The sequence below is a fragment of the Somniosus microcephalus genome, chromosome 3, assembly GCF_052327205.1.
Source record: "Somniosus microcephalus isolate GS21.2 chromosome 3, FLI_Smic_1.0, whole genome shotgun sequence".
Taxonomy (NCBI): Eukaryota; Metazoa; Chordata; class Chondrichthyes; order Squaliformes; family Somniosidae; genus Somniosus; species Somniosus microcephalus.
Genome location: NC_140989.1, coordinates 73,032,616 through 73,050,085, shown reverse-complemented (window position 1 = coordinate 73,050,085; position 17,470 = coordinate 73,032,616). Strand labels below are relative to the sequence as shown.

General features: G+C 37.9%; 1 protein-coding gene across 8 annotated transcripts in view; it reads right to left on the bottom strand.

Annotated features, from left to right (window-relative positions):
* The window catches only part of esrrga (estrogen-related receptor gamma a), a 233,516-nt gene that overhangs the window by 37,125 nt on the left and 178,921 nt on the right, over nt 1-17,470 (bottom strand). For all 8 annotated transcript variants that reach the window (XM_085981118.1, XM_085981127.1, XM_085981142.1 and 5 more), the window contains one exon: nt 1,799-1,909. In XM_085981118.1, the coding sequence (XP_085837244.1) occupies nt 1,799-1,909 (111 nt within the window). The remainder of the gene's footprint in view (nt 1-1,798; nt 1,910-17,470) is intronic.

The following is a 17,470-nucleotide window of genomic DNA, read 5'->3' as shown; positions in this document are numbered from 1 at the left end:
ACAATTAATTGCTAGTCTGGATTAGTGAAAGATAGGGAAATGATCCCAGATTTTTTAAATACTACAACGGCACAGGAAATCAGAAAGAGGATGTGCTCCGTACCATAGCTGCAATAATTATATTTTGTCAGGAAATATCATTATAGCATGCATATGTTTAGAAGAAAATCTTCCATTCCTGATTCCAGTTATTCTGAATTTTTTCTACATATAAATCTAGGGGAACTTAAAATGGTGTCACCTCTAGTGAAGTATAAGGTGAATACACTCTACTTCACTTTTAATAACTTAGTATGGTTTCCCCCAGGGTCCACAAAATTACATTCTTGTATATTTCTAGCAGGGATCCTGAGATAGAGTACACATCTTTAAAAATTACATATATCTGACTTTTTGAATTTTTAAGATGGATTAAATTAACTCAGTTTTAAGATAAGGTACAAATTAAAGGCTTTGTAAGGATTTATCATTCTAACTGCTTAAGGACCTGGAAAAAATAGATGGGTGTGATGTCAGGGTAACATTAAAAGTACTAAACATGTTCTTTTATTTGGATATCTATATTAAAAATTGGATTCTGATAGACAAGGCTTCATTGCAAAATCCTAATATAATGTAATTTACAGAAATGTAAATGTGAGTGCAATGTTTCATCAATAAGGTATATTGCACACAATGCCCTCCCTTGTAAAAGTGTGAGCCCTAGTCCGATTAACATCTGAAATTCCATGAATAGCTTTCAGCTATACTTAATTATTTATTATTTAATAGAAAGAATATTCTGGAAAATACAAACAGTTACTGTCTTGTCCATGGCTATGCACAACTGTGCTCAAAAGGCACACATAGAGCCATGCATTCAAATTATTGTACATTTCTTGTGCCCAAAATAATGATTAATGTGGGCCCATACAAATGTGTGTGATTTTGAACTATTTACCAATAAAAATAAATGTAGTCAGCTTGAAAGAAATAATCCAGTTATTCAATCAGGTTTGCAATGCAACATTGATGATTTTTTATACCATATTTATTCTTTACTATCTTCTTTAACAGTCAAATAAGAATGGAGGGGGAATAGCACCTAAAATTTAACATGTACTCTCTTGATGGCAAAGTCTCATCATAAAAGCTTAAAGATTTAAAAAGACAATATCCAGCTTATGCAGGATTTGTAATCTTCATTCTAGTGTTTTGAGTTTAACACTATGGTTAGCTTAGAGGCTCAGGGAAAACATACCACAGATGTGTTTAATACTGTCAATGTTCCACATTGTTTAATAATCCTCATTTTAAAACACAGTCATGGGACACAAATATAAACAAAATTACAATTTCAAAGGGTTTTCGAACTTTTAGGAAACCACAAAATAAAACAAAATCTCTTAAAAATATCTGATGAATCTGTTGCTAACCAAATTATAATTTAAGAGAAAATACATTTGCAACACCACTACTGTGAAAAGCACTGTCTGTTTAATTGAACTGCATAGAAAACAAAATATGGATAATTCAATATATTTCCACATGGTTGTACATCATTTTTCACAAAGTACACCATGCTATCCTTGATGAAAAACAAACTCTGGCGATTTATAAAATGGAGACTGGATTAGCTCTGCCCTATCATCACTCCCATCTGTTTGCAAACTCTTTAACTGGTTGTGTGTGCAGGGTGAGTACACTGAAATAGATAAGACATGCTATTGTTTCACTGGATTGTAAATTAATGTGCTGAAGCTTCATATGCTAATGGGCTTCCTGTACAATATCATATAAATTAATTCTTTGTCCTTACATGGCTTTTTGGCTGGTTGAACCAGCTGAGGGTTCAAGTAAGGGCTGTTCTCTGCGTCTATCCTGCGCTTGTACTTCTGCCGTCCTCCACGTACTCTATCTAAGCGCACGCCTGAAAAAGAAGAAAAATAGCATTTAAAAATACAATGAAAATACAAATGCTCATTACCAAATCGATGGTTCACCATGATGGACGACTTGAATTAATACGGAATTGTTTTTCTTCAGAGACTGCTCGATTGGCATACAGTTTAAAATTTAAATAATGGTTTTATAGAACTATTAACTTGACAATATTCAATAACTACTTGTGAATTTGTACCTCTGTAATACAGATTAAAACAGATTTTAAATTGTGTTAGCAATAAGAAGCATCATATTCAATGCATTGTTAGCATATGTGAAACAAATCCAAGAAAACATTTTAATGACAAAATAATGTACAAGGTATTACATTTCCATATTCTTTCCCCATCAACTAGAAAATACTTCAATTAGTAACCAAAGTTCCAGGTAGCTTGTCTGTTTTATGAAGGGATGTGCATAAATACAGATTAATATGATAGCAAGAAGGTTTTTGAAAGGATATCCTTATCAAAAAATATGGGAAGCACATTGACGAAAAGGAGTTTCTATTGGTCATACTTCAAAACCAAATCATGATATTCACATATTTTAAATTAAAAAATATTATAAAAAAGAAATGGAAATCATTAAGGTATTTCTGTCATATCAAGAGGAAGAAATGTTACATTGATAAAATTTTACATTTTAATTTAAATTTTAAACAGATGCTCCATGTAAGAGTGTGTATCATTGCCAATCTTTAATTACTTTCCCAATAAAATACAAACTTTTCGGCCAATAGACAGTATAGTATGTATGAATATTTAGGCCAGGGAAACAGAAGTATAATTTTTAAGTCAATTTTATTTGTAGCACTCCTACGATATTAAAAAAGAGAAATGGAATTGCAGTTTATAGTAAATCCAAGTGGGATCACTGCCTTAAGGACAATCTTTCCTTTTAATTTATTGACCTCAAAAGAAGCCTAATTTAATTATATCAAATTTCTCCTGGGAATGTGTGTCACCACGGAAACCAGCTAACAGGAAGTGTCAATGATTTTTTGTTGTTGCTTTGAATGTAACAGCAACATTGAAAAATGTTGTATGGTTCAAAACTGTCTAAATTTTGCCAATCACTCACATCACCAGCATGAAATGGGCCGCCTCCAAGAGCCCACAACAGGTCAGAGGTTTTAATTGAACAACATCTCTTTCTGTCGTTCCGACAAAAGGCAAGCAGGAAAAATGACTCTGGCAAGATAGCTCAGAGTCTAGCAATGTCCAATTTCTCATTAGGTCTAAGCAGCTATCTAGCTGCTAATGCTGACAAGCCTTGAACCTTTTATTTTTGCTCAGAAATTACTTTGGCAGGAACAGGAATACAGCTTCATCACAGACGCCTGACTGCTGTTGCATTAACCCGAATGAGACCTCATAGACTGGCGATTCGGTGTGGTGGAAATGTGCCCGAATGCAACACGTACAAGTCTTTTGTTATCCTGGCAGACGCTCGGAGCAAGAGGAAAGCACCACAAAGCTGTGCACATTAATAACCTGATTATTTGTGTCTCTGCACACTTGTATCAATTGGGAGAGGCACAGGAGAAAGCAAACCATTTACTAAGCTGAAAACAAAAGGCAATTACCAAGCAAGTAGGTTAATGCATATGATACTGCATGTGCCAAGACTGTCACACTCAAGCTTCAAGGCAAGTAATGTATTGAAGTGAGAAAACACCAAAATGTTCCAGCCTGATCTATTCAGATCTTACTTTTTCAGTGCTCCACAACAGAGATCCAGTGTTATAGTACTGATTTGCTGTGCCTGTAAACTGGAGAAGCGGGGTACATCTAAGAATTTGAAGGTAAAAAGGACATACAGAAATACTGAAGTCAGCTGCTCATGAGCAGTGCTGGAGTGGATTTCCTATGGCATGGATCTTTTCCTGTGCCACACCCGATCTTCCATTTATATCGTGAGTCCCGCTGAACCTTTTCCTCCATCTGCTGGGACTGTAGGATGTCCTACCTCTGGTTACTTTCAGTGCCATTTTGAAACTGAGATATGCTAATGCAGCTGCAAATTGCACTGTTCAGCATCCTGGCACAAAAATACTGACATAGCAGCCCAGTGAAATTGAGTTATGCAAATTTTGGATCTGCATTGGATTCTAATATCCCATCCGAATGAGCTGAAGGCTACGCTGCTATCCAGTCCAGTGCTCGGTCTGTAATTAAATACAAGGGCTGGTTTTTCATTCAGGAGTCGGGTTGGAGGCGGGACTACAACTTTCGGGGTTGTAGTCCCACCTCCATCGAGATGCGGCCAATCCACGCGATTTTAACTTGACTGACCTTGTTGAGCCCGCCCAGCGGGCTCAGCGGGCCAATTAAGGGCCACCCGGCAAGAGGTGACGTCACAGACTGAAATTTCATCTGTCAAGACGTTTTGACAGATGAAATATCAGTGTTTCACGGCTGTTTGAAGCTGTCAAACACTGACAGTCTTACTTCTAACCTGAGTCCTTCTCCATAGACTCAGTTAGAAATCTCTCCTGCACAGAAAGCTGCAGGCTGTCACTTTTGACAGTTCGTAGCCATACTGCTTTCTGTGCCGGTGAGATGAGGGACTCCCGGAACCTAAAGGAAGGAAGGAAGGCTGAAAAGGTAAGAAAAGGTAATTTACACTTCTTTAATCACTTTAGGCACACCAAACACACTTACCTTTGCATTCATGCACACATCACTCACCTGAACACCGACATCCAAGCCCTTCAACCTGACGGCCCGACTCCTCTAACTTGGCATGGTTTGGAGCCGTCGGGAATCCCACAGTTCAACCTTAAAAATAGGGATTAGGCTAAAAACTGCCTGTTAACTACCTGTTAACAGGCAGTTAATTGGCAGTAATCCCTTCCCGCCTCGGGTAGGCGGGTCCCAGTGCGGGGCGGGTACCCGCCTCCTTTGAAACTGGCATGGAGGCAGGTTGGGTGCGGGATGGGGTCGGGACCCCCGATTTTGGGATTTTAACTCCCCGCACGCCTCCAATCCCGACTCCACGGCACAATGAAAATCTTGCCCTTAGTATCCAGAGTTATACGGGCCAAGAAATACAATTGCACCCAAAAACAACTCCAAACAACAGGCTGCCAGCAGAGGAGGCTGGGCCCGCCAGCACACCCTCTACCCCTTGTAGAAAGCATGTTGGCCATCATGGGAAGAGGCAGAGGCATTGCCGTGGTGACTGGCATCGCTGGAGGAGATGTTGCGGAAGGTTTGCAGCACCTTGGGATGTTTTACTAATTTAAAGGCGATTTATAAATACAAGTTGTTGTTGTTGTTTCCTCACGCCTCATCATCTTTTTCCCTTATTCTATCTCAGCCTACATGCCCTACATGACATTCTATCCAACATGGACCTGTGGTCAGCTCCATTAACATCTCTCAAATCTGCTGTGGAAGCTCAGATGGCTGCCATCTTGGCATTGGGGGCCAATGTTGACAGGGGCTTCCAGACCATACTAAAATTGGCATACCAAAATCAGAAAAGTAGGAGCCTTATTTACATAAGTTATTCATTGCTTTAAGTAGTTCTAGATGTCCATGGAGACGCCCAATCCAATATGCGGGCAGTGCACATCTGGCTTGAACTGAGTGCATGCTTCTTGCCCACCATATTGGAGATTTTGGCAACTGAAAAATGGGATTTGAATTTCTAGCCAATAACATCTGAACTTTTACTGGAACAATGTTATCCTTAATCATTCCATTCCAAACCACAGCAACCATAGACCTCTTATTTCTGCTATACAGTACAAGGGGTTAACTAACCGCAATTATTATCTTTATTTCACTGGCAAGATTTCACTTTTTAAACATTTTTACGTACTGAAATGTGGTTTAATGTTTAATGTTAAAGGCTCTAAATTTAACTGGGACCCTCATATTACTGAACTACACTTGAAACAAAGTTACTTATAAATGTCAGAAGAGAGAAATGTGCTACATAAGTGACAATTGAAAACTGTTTAATAAAAGAACTTTGACTGAAAGAACAATAAGAATCACATTTTACTGTGATTCTGAGTTCCTTTATACATGTAAAGAATCATTTGGTTTGACAAACCATCGTGTAATTTAGTACATAGTGAGAAACATGGACAAACAATTTACAAGGCAAATTAAGAGGACTGTAAGACCTTTCACTCCTTTTAATACCATCACTTTAACATTAAGTGATACCCTATACTACACAAATATATCTGCATCTGTGTGCAGTCTCAGACTTGAGTGATTCATAGGTTCTTATTTATAGTGAGATCACATTACTAATACTACAGCTGTATTTGGGCTATCCAGGCCTTGTACACAAGCTTTCCCTAAAGCATCTATATTGTTGTTGATCTGTCAGTCTATGTAACATCATCAAACTATAGCTCTGGTCAGTTACTAACCCTCTGAGGCCTGTGATGGTTATTGTTGGAGCTGCTGGGTGAATTTGGCTCTATGCGCAACTTGAGTAGACTGATGATCATTTGAATAAGTCTGTGTTAAATCTACTGGACTAAAGAGGTGATTTAATGCTTTAAATGCACTGACCTACTTTTACTACTAACACATACTGTACTGTTTTTAAAAGTAATGGTTAACCCTCTGCCCTCAGTGAAAGGCATACCTCTTTTTCCTATCCCTCATCTAAAAAGTATAAAATGCCTTTCACTTAATTGTGAGGATCCTTTCTGATAAGGCCAAATCGTTAGTTTCACATAAGCAATGCAGTACAATGTAATTTGCATAGAGGTTTTAATCATTGTAGGTCCAATATTAGTGGACAATCACACAATGCATTCAGATGTCATTTGTTATTTGCTATTTTGAGAGTTAACGCCTCTGTTGAACTATCAGACAGAAGGATATTACATGAACCCATTAAGCGTTTGTCCACTATTACTGTCACCAAACATTTTTAAGCTTATATTCCATATAGGTACAAGTTGGTTTGCATCGCCACTGTTTTGATTACTATTCCACCACAGGTTAGAAGCTACACAAACAGTCATGCACTGCTTTCACATGTCCAAAAACTTGTATGACTGTTGGCGTAAACAAATAATGGGCCCTATTTTCCAATCGGAGGTTTCCCACGTGTGGAAGTCTCCAATCTGGAAAAAATCTACGCACTTACCTGAGGGCTCCCGAGGTGCGTATAGTTCCGATGCTGGGCCTCTCCAACTCCAAGTGCGCAGGGCCCATGTATCCCAGGGGTGCAGGCAGTTCGCAAGCGTCCCTGGGATCACGTGGGCCATGGGGAGTCAATCAAAGAAGGGAATCTCGCTTCATACACTTGACAGATAGACCTGTCAAATATATGAATGGAGATCACCCCTAAAATACTTTAAAACATTAAATACATTTTTTTTTAAATCACATTTTTAAAATTAGTTGAAATTACAATAAATTAAATATTTTAAACAAAAATTTAATTTTTTGAAATAAATAATTAAAGTTTTTTATAGGGCTAAAAATAAACTTATCATTTTCTTTAAAAAGTATTTTTAAATGATAAATGACTGAAATTTTTTTTTTTTTACTTTTTTCAACTCTTATCCTGGTCCAGGCGTAAGATTTCTAAGGGTTTTCTGCGGGCGGAGGTTCTCCAGAAAGTGGAACTATCCGCCCGCAGAAGCCCTGCTCTAGGGCAGGCGTCCGATCTGTCAAGAGCATTCTTGACCAATCGGAAATGCCGGTTTTCAGCGCATGCGCAGTGCATGCCTGAAACTGACATTTCCGATGTCCCTACAGGTGGGTACCCAGCGGGTACCCACCCGAAGAGATCAGAATATCCGGCCCAATAAACCAGGCATCTAAAAAGAGAGCACAGTACGGTAAGTGCTGCAGGATGCCACTTACAAGGGTTAGTTTTAAGCCCAGACCAACAGTTTTGAGTAGGTGAAATTAAATGCAATGAGTCAAAAACTTTTACATTTAAAGAAGTTTAAAAAAAGTCCACTTAGCATGAGGGTTAAGTGGCAGATTATTTAAGTTATTAGAATGATTAAAACAGCTCAATTCAAGTACTTATAAGTTAACGGTGTTTATCAATATGTCAACTATTCTGTCTAGCCTTGTTCTGTACTAATAAGGGTCCTGTTTTACTTGCTCAACTTTTACATATATAAAAAAATAGAAGACACAGGAGATAATTTTCAACTTTGGCAAAGCTGGAAATGACCCCCATACATTCAGGAATGTGTTTTGGCCAGTTCAAAATGTTCTGCCTGAAATGTTAACTTCAGCACACTAGTAAAGTGTTCAGTTAGCCGCAGCAGAATTACTGATCTGAGCGTACAATCAAACCTGGTGGAGCATAAAAGCTACTTCCAGTTGGGGAGGATTATTAAATCGTTAACATTCTACTATATGTACTGACTTGTACTGGCAAATCTTGATGCAATAAAGAATTTGTAGAAAACAATAAATTCACAAAGCACCTGACTTGAACAGGAAGGTAAGTGTAGATGTAGCTGGGCTAGGTCCGGTGCTACACTTTACACCTATAAATTCACAATAATCCTCAAAGTCACAAACTAAGAAACTTACATGAGTGTTTGAATCATTTTTTTTTAAAACTGGTATAAAAGATACTTCATTGTAAAAAAGCAAATTTCTACCAAGTTTTACGACTTGCTCACATGAATATTCCAATGCATGCATTCTTTTGAGTTCCAAGTATTAACATAGCAAATCTCTGCTTTTCAACAACAAAGTATCATAAACACTGTACTTTGCTGTCAAACAGACCAAATTAACAATAAGATCCATAAAGAAATATGGATTAAATGACAGCTTTTTTGCATCTTTGATTACATGCTCTCAGATAGCTCCTTTTATCTGGTATTGCAGAGTGCAAAACCAGACCTTGTTTGTATTTTAAATCATCCATTTTACAGGAGGCACACAGATGACAGTAAAATTGTTACAAGGCTGGTTTTTAATTTCATAGGTCACATGGAATCCTGCAAGGTATCTACTACAATTTATAATCAACAAGCACCATCAGATTCTAGTCCGTGCTCAAGCTAATGGCCCACTTTGTGTACTGTTTTTGTCACAGATGGAATTAGGCAACAATAAACAAATGTGTTTTGCATTTTAATTTTCATGTTATTCAAATAGCACACTTTAGCAAACCCAACCTCTTCTCTCTCCCCACTTTTTCCTCTCCTGTTTCCCCAGAGGCTCATCAACTCCCTTTGGGAGAAAATCTATGGATAGCTGAAACAGCTTGCCTCTGTATCCTGGGGCTTTGCAGCAGCAGCTTTGGATCTACCAGATGTCTGCCCTATCCCCACCTTACAAAATGACTATTCCTTATTCTACCATTTTCACCTGATATATATTCTTAGAGGGTTGTGACCACCTTGCTGCCTGTCTGTAAATATGTCTTATTTCCCGATATATAATAATGTGTAATTTTGTAACTTTCTTTTTTCTGCTTATGTATTCATTTGCCTTTTTATTTAGAATTGTATTATGCATCTTTTAATAATATGGCAGCATAATATATACATAGAGCATCTCCATGAAATATCCCTCACCCACAAAAAATATAAAACTTCTTCCTACTTTGTCTATCCAAGCATAGGTGGCAATGCACTCCTTAGTAACAGTAGATACTTGATAAGGTTTAGTGTCATACATCGAAATGTTTCAGATTTAAAATGTGTGCTATGTTGAAGCTGAATATGTAATGATAAAGTCAACAACTTACTTTGGACAATAAAGCATCTGAGACCTATCACTGAAGGCGAGGCTATTCAAAATTGTGTTTATGCTTTATACTTGATTCACATTGTAGTTTTTAAATATTGCATTCTAATTTCACAGAATATCAATTTGATGGTGCTACAGGCTGGGAAGCCAACTGTAATCTGTAAAGGAAATACAGACTACAGTCATAAAAATGTGTAGTGCACAACATTTAACTGTGTATATGGTTTTTCACTGGGTCAGCATAGAAAATGATGTATAAAGAATTTCAGATCACCATTAGTTTAAAATAAAACACTTTTTATTTTAAGAACATAAGAAATAGGAGCAGTAGGAGGTCATTTGGCCCCTCGAACCTTAGGATTCAATAAGATCATGGCTGATCTTCTACCTCAGCTCCACTTTCCTGCACTATCCCCATATCCCTTGATTCCTTTAATATTCAAAAATCTATCGATCTCTGTCTTGAATATAATTAACGACTGAGCCTCCACAGCCCTCTGAGGTAGAGAATTCCAAAGATTCACCACCCTCTGAGTGAAGAAATTTCTCCTCATCTCAGTCCTAAATGGCCGAGCCCTTATTCTGAGACTGTGACCCCTGGTTCTAGACTCCCCAGCCAGGGGAAATAGCCACCCTGCATCTACCCTGTCAAGCCCTGTAATAATTTTGTATATTTCAATGAGATCACCTCTCATTCTTCTAAACTTCAGAGAATATAGGCCTAGTCTACTCAATCTCTCCTCATAGGACAATCCCCCCCATTCCAGGGACCAGTCTGGTGAACCTTTGTTGCACTCCCTCTATGGCAAGTATATCCTTCCTTAAGTAAGGAGACCAAAACTGTACAAAATACTCCAGGTGTGGTCTCACCAGGGCCCTATATAATTGCAGTAAGACATCTTTACTTTTATACTCAGATCCTCTTGTAATAAAGGCCAACATACCATTTGCTTTCCTAATTGCTTGCTGTACCTGCATGTTAACTTTCAGTGATTCGTATACAAGGACACCCAGGTCCCTCTGAACACCAACATTTCCCAATCTCTCACCATTTAAAAAATACTCTGCTTTTCTAATTTTCCTAAACTTTCCATTTTAAACCAATTGTAGTCTCAAATGCTTTCCACATCATTTTCTATGCAGATATTTTGAGTATGCATTATAAAAGGGCCACTGTTTTGTTGTCCTAAACCACTATTACATTGAACTTGCCAGTACATTACCACCAGAGTTTGAGCAGTCATGTGAGCAGGGAGCCAGAGTTACACCACACACTTGAATCACACTGGAGCTTAGGGTGACAGGGCATGCATGCAGGGAGGGCCACGTAGCATATCGTATATTGCTGAGTCCTCTTCTGACTGAAAAATGAAGCTCTTGTGTCAATTGTTTCCAGTTAGTGGAAAATAGAATGCTTGCCTCTTTTACTGTCAAGCTTTAAAAAAAAGTTGTATAAAAGTCAGATGTCACACTGACAGCAGTTATATTGTTACTGGTGTGAAGCATAAAGCTCCACAGTCCTGGATCACCAACAGTACACTGCAGTGTTGGCACTTACGTTGTAAAAGTCTCAATATGGCACCAGTAAAAAAGGTGCAGTATAACTATAGTATTAGTTTTATATATGAGAAAATTCCATTTTTATACCAGGAAAATAAAAAGTCATTTTACCAACATTTCATAATTCAGAAACAAGATTAGAGTAAATATATTTTAGGGGTAGGGGATGAATGTTAAATGAATAATAATTAGTTTAAGTTAAAACAGATTGCTGCACAAAACGCAGTGAAAAATCATCATAAAATTTGTCAGGTACAATGCACATTGGAATTTTCTGCTTTTACTCTCTTGCAATCCACCATGCTGAAAGGTGATCTCCTGCCAGGGACTAAAACCTTCCAAATGGCTCTCTCTCATTAAAGACCAACTAAAACCCAATTTCATGCTAGACTTGGAAGTACATAAAGCATGATTACTGATGTAGTTTGCCTTGAATCCATTTGGGTGCCTGTCACCCTTCTCTGCTCTACCCTGTGTACATGTTACAATACTGCCCAGGCTAATAAAGACTTCTGTCACAGCAATTGCCTTCATCTTTTGAGTCACATTCTGCTCTCCAGGTAACACTGCCAAGTTCACTTGCAGTAAATGAGCTCATATTACCACTTGATTTCTGTGTGTAAAGGAAACCAAAGGATTCCCACTCTCGGGCAGGAATAGATCTCAAGCAGTCTGCTTACATCATTCTACTTGTTTCAAAGAAAACTTGTCTATTTGTGAGTTACTTTTAAAGAAAACTAATACTGGAGTGAGGACTTAAGATTACATGTACACATTTAACATTTTGATTGTAGAAGTATGATTAATCATCATCCAAATAAAATGAAACATGATACATTAATGAAAACAGGTTGCTAGAGCTGGGTAGTTACTCAAACAAGATTTTGTTCCATTTAGAAATCATTAGTATTGGAAGTTAAAACAGAAACCTATTGAAAAGCAGTTGACTCTACTATATATGAGTATTTGTTTGACTGAAGTACTGAAATATACATTTTATGGTGCAGATTAGATTAAGATTTTTTTTTAAATAGCTTTCCTTTTTACTCACACCAGAGTATGGATTATTCCTTGGTGAGAAGGTAGGCTATAGTTCACCATGGGGACCCAACAATAAAGCTGTCTACCAGCGGCATTGGCTCAGGCATCTTCAAAACAGCTCAATAATATCAAAAAATGAAGGCTCAGATATTGCCTCTACTTTACTGCATCAAGGGGGGGTTTTTAATCGCCACCCATCCGTACAGTAATGTAGTGGTTATGTTACTGGATTAGTAATACAGAGGTCTGGACTAATAATCCGGAGAACGTGAGTTCAAATACCACCATGGAAGCTTGAGAATTTTAATTAAATTTTTAAAATCCTGAAATAAAAAACTGGCATCAGTAAAAAGTAACCATGAAGTTGTTGGATTGTCATAAAACCCCAACTGGTTTACTAATGTCCTTCAGGGAAGGAAAGCTGCCGTCCTTACCTGGCCTGGCCTATATGTGACTTCAAATGCACACCCATGTGGTTGACTCCTAACTGCCCTCTGAAGTGGCCTAGCAAGCCATTAGGTTGCATACCACTTTATCAGGATAACTAGGGAAGTGCAATAAATGCCGGCCTTGCCAGTGATGCCCACTTCCTGAAAATGAATGAAGAAAAAGGCGGCTGGCAGTAGAAAATGGGGATGCACTGCGATGTCCCTTGGGCTCAATTTTCAGATAGGCCTGTAAATGGATGCACAGCCTGCCTGCTCAAAATAGGTGAGAGGCTGCTAACATATGAATTGTAGGACCTCGTTTGCAATTGTCAGGTAAAATGGGTGGATCATGCACATCACATGCTATGCCCATTTGTACCTAACCAGTGGTCTTTAAAGGGGGAAATTTTTTGTGGGGTCAGGAGCAGTAGTAAAATACTGCAGCCCGCTGCCAGCTGCTGGATGGGCCCCAACCAGTGCGTCTCCCCCTCCTTTACTACAGACCTCCAGCTCAAATCAACAATGGACCTGACTATTTTCCATTCCCTGGTTTGGCAATGAGCTGTCACTTCATTGAGTGCTTGGCAGCTCCCCCAAATTATGCTGAAGAGGCCCAAACCTGAAAATGGTTCGAGCCTTCCGACGCTGGCTTCAGGCAGGTGGTGCAGTCGCTCCACCAAATCCATACCCGTTTTGGATGGGAGTCGACCTATCATTTCGCCTGAAAATAATGCAAGTAGTCAATTAAATTGCTTTCCCTTTTCACTCAAAATATGAAAAGTGCCCAATTTTGGGGGGATAGAAATCACTAATTTTACCTTCTACTCACATTTTGATCAAAAGCTGAATTAGTCTTCTAGGTGGAATAAGACCACAATTTTTCTTTAATTCATGGAGTTCTTTACACCTCAGAGAATGTGTCGCAGATTTATTTCTGTTCAGCAGGGTAAGGGTTAATAATTTTCAACACGCACGAAGAGGTTCAATTAATACTAATGAAGAGTGCAATTATTTCAATTTATACCACTGATTAATTGTGAAACACAATGAATATCAATAGAATAAACAAACATGACAGCCAAACCTTTAATCAAGTGGATGATCATTAGTCAATTAAACTTGTAATCGATTAATATATATAGTCAGTTGATCACCTCTTCTCACCCCAATAAACATCAAGTCTGTTTCAGATTTCAGCTGTCAGGAGGATTTCAGCTATAGTTTTACCAGATAAATGACCATGAAAAATCTCATTTGAATCAAATTTCAAAGTGTCGGTTATTTTTTGCCTTTCTGATGGTCTCTGTTTTCTTCCTTTATTCAATTTGACTGTAATTTTACAGACAAAATCTTATATAAATAAATGAAATACAAATAAATTAACTAAGTACAGACAAACTAGCAGATCTCCTGTAGTATTGCTCACTGTTGCAAGCGCAACCTCACTCTTATAGGCAGGAGCCAGCTGAATGTGGGTAAAACAATTACTTTTATTTGGCCACAGATCAAACCAGCCCAACACTGCAAGGTAAAATATCAAATTGGCAATAAGTCACAGGTATCTACACAATATATTAATCTTGTCTCTGTATGCAGTTCCTGTCTGCAAAATCCTCCTTTCTATTGTCATGCTTTTGTGCCGACTGTTTCCATCATAAGTTCCTATCTCCACATTTACAATGGAAACTGCCTATGTAACCTCATCACTCCTTAATTATACTTTCCTGCCTCAGTCTTGCATTTGTTCGCCCCTCAGCCTGTACTGCAAATAAACTCCTATGCTCCAACCAACTCTGCTTCTCTACCCAAATTGCCATCAGTTTTGCTACTTAATATAAATAATAATACAAAATGATAGTATTAATTAAAAAAACAGGACAGAATGCATCACTTTAAAATGGGGACTGGATTTTGTCTGGGTGCCCGAGTCCAATTATCTCCCGCCCTCATCCCCACTTGACTCCCCAAGGCTATGGGAGATAGACTAGTAATATGAAACAATTAAGGCTTCTGAGGCAGGTACAGGCCTTCAATAGAAATATTGTTTAGAGGCATTTCAACACAGAAATGTACAACTTTAATATGTTATAAATCTTATTTGCATTAGTAAGTATTCGGGCTCATGGAGAAAATAAGATGGTGGCTGAAAGAATGCTCAAAAAATATTCTGAACTATTTTGCTGGTTTGCCTAATTTTTTCTGATTGATTATTCAGGATTGGTTGTTTCCATACAGCATTAGTACTTTTTCACTGAAAGTTTACCTACTCACAGTAGCATTGTAGCATTATATCATTACCTCTTTCCTGCTATCCAATTGGAGAAAATATATTGAGGGACAATTGCTATTTTTTCTTTAAATTGTTAAGCATCTGTATAAAGCTGTTTAAAAGCTGTAATTCTATTTGAATATAGTATTGTCTCTCCTCTCTCCAGTTAAATTTTTCTCAGCCTTTTCTGAACTTTCCCCTCATGGGCTCCTGCCTCTTTCTACTAGCAAACTAAATGAAAGTCGGATCTAATCCCACTTCATCGTAAGACAGCAGAAGAAGTGTTTGAAAATGGGCAGATTAGGATAATGTGTATATTGCCTCCCCTTTAAGACATTGTGAGGCTTTCTTTCTGGTAGCCCTGATAGAGACGGACAAAATGCATCACACTCGAGGGCTGGCAGATTCCAGTGTCAGGTAGCCCTTGGGCTCTAACCTGCAACCTCTGAATTCTTATCACTAGACCATGAGGTTGCTGTGGCCATTATTCTCAATACGTCTTCCCCAATCAATACTTACTAATTTTGTTACAGCAACACTGTCCTTTTAATGTATGGATGGGTAGCATTAAACAGAAATGTACTCACTGGCTACAAATTATCCTGCAAAAACTCTGAGTTCTAATATTCCCAATGTAGAACATGTCATATTTCCAATGACTTCAACAATAGAATAAATGCTGAAAAGCTAGAAGGCCTAATATGTGAGCAGCAGCTGTAACTTCTGTTTAACTTTTTGTTTTGGGGAGGGGTTGGGAGAGAAGAAGGCGAGTGTATAAATTTTAAGTGTCTGTGTGGACACAGACACCATTAGAGCTAAAGTGAATTGGATAAAGAGCTGTACAAAATGATTATCCAGAGCTTATTCTGCTGTCACTCTTCTGTTTAAATAGCACTTTCAGAATTAACATAGAAATAGCCTTTGGAATGTTAATCTTTCAATATGATTCTTTATGAACTCGACATGGATTCAAAATGCTTCTTTTCATTACTTGCGTAGCATCTCAGGAAAAAAAACACGCTAGTCAATAATTCTTTCCATGTCCATATTGGGTTTTGCCAGACTATATAAAATGGCAGTTTGTGAGCAATTATTTTCAACGCTTGCATACAGCAAATGGAATTACAACAGAGAAATTGTGCATTAAATACAAAGCTTAGGGTGCATTACCACTCCAACTTCAACATTGGTACAAGGCAGCTTGTATATGAATGCGTGCGCAGAGCTCTATCCTGGGCAGCAGAATTGAGGTTTCAGCCAGGCAGTTCTCTGTATATGCTAGCTAGTTAAAATCTAAACAGCAGCTACTGATCTGATACTGGTAGTGGCAGTCTGATTATGGTATTAAAGAGGCATGACTGTCCTGCTCGGGAGGTGATCGGTTGAGGTAACAGTTTGTACAGATAGCAATATCGACAGTATAATCCAACACAGTGAGTTTGTTGTAACCCTTTTCAGAATTTAAACTGTGCATTTTCAAGAGGAGGAAATACTTCAAAATTGGTTACAACAGCTATCGTCAAGCAGGAAGCTTGGGTACATCACAAATTTCTGCTTTGTAAGCATGTATTTAAGGGTAAAAAGAATCAGTATTCACAGCTACTAGTAAAGCATATTATTGGTGTCACCGTGCACTGGGTCACTGATATTACATTAATTTAATATAACCACTTTTTGAATACAAACCAGTAAAGTAACCTACTCCTAACTCCTAAATAGCTACCAAATACTGTACAATATGTTAGACCACTAGAGAGCTAACTCAGTATTCTTACGGAAAACAAAGTATTGACAATACAATCTTATTCATTGCACACTACTGTTGTGATGTCACTCAATATATCCTGTATCCACTGCGCACTACCACAATGACACCATCTGGCGTCTTTCTAGGATGGGTGGCTACAGAGGCAATGACAGAAAATGCTATATTTAGTAGTCACCAAGTTTAACAACATGTCTGCCTGTGTTTGTGTCAGCTTATTTTCTGCTACTTATACCTCGCTCACAGTAAACTTAATAAAGCTAACCCTTACTGCTCAGTTTATTTTCCAGAAAATTAACTCCAAGCTAATTAATGATTTAATCAAATTGAATCAAATTAAAAATTGTAAATTATATTTCAAAAGCCTGAAAAAAATTGACCATTTACAATGAACAAATATCCCTTTCAAACACTAAAGAATGACCATGAAGTGCTTCTGATGATAATGAAAGCTGTCTAGCCCTCCTGCTTATCAAGGATTCACCAAAGAAAAAGTACACATTGTTAACATTAAATCCCTATAGGGGACCTGAAATAGCTTTCACTTAGCATTCCATTTTAATTGCTAGGCTGAAATAATTCCAATCTGTTTTTCTGGCGTGCCACTAATTAAACCTGCAAGATTACACAGAGAAAAATAAATACATCATCTCCGCTTGAAAATGAAAGTTTTCTTGAATGACAAATATTTTTAATCAGAGCCATATGCACAGGAGCTTGGAGGGCGAGCTTAATCTCAAAACCACTCCAGCAGCATAAAACAATTCAG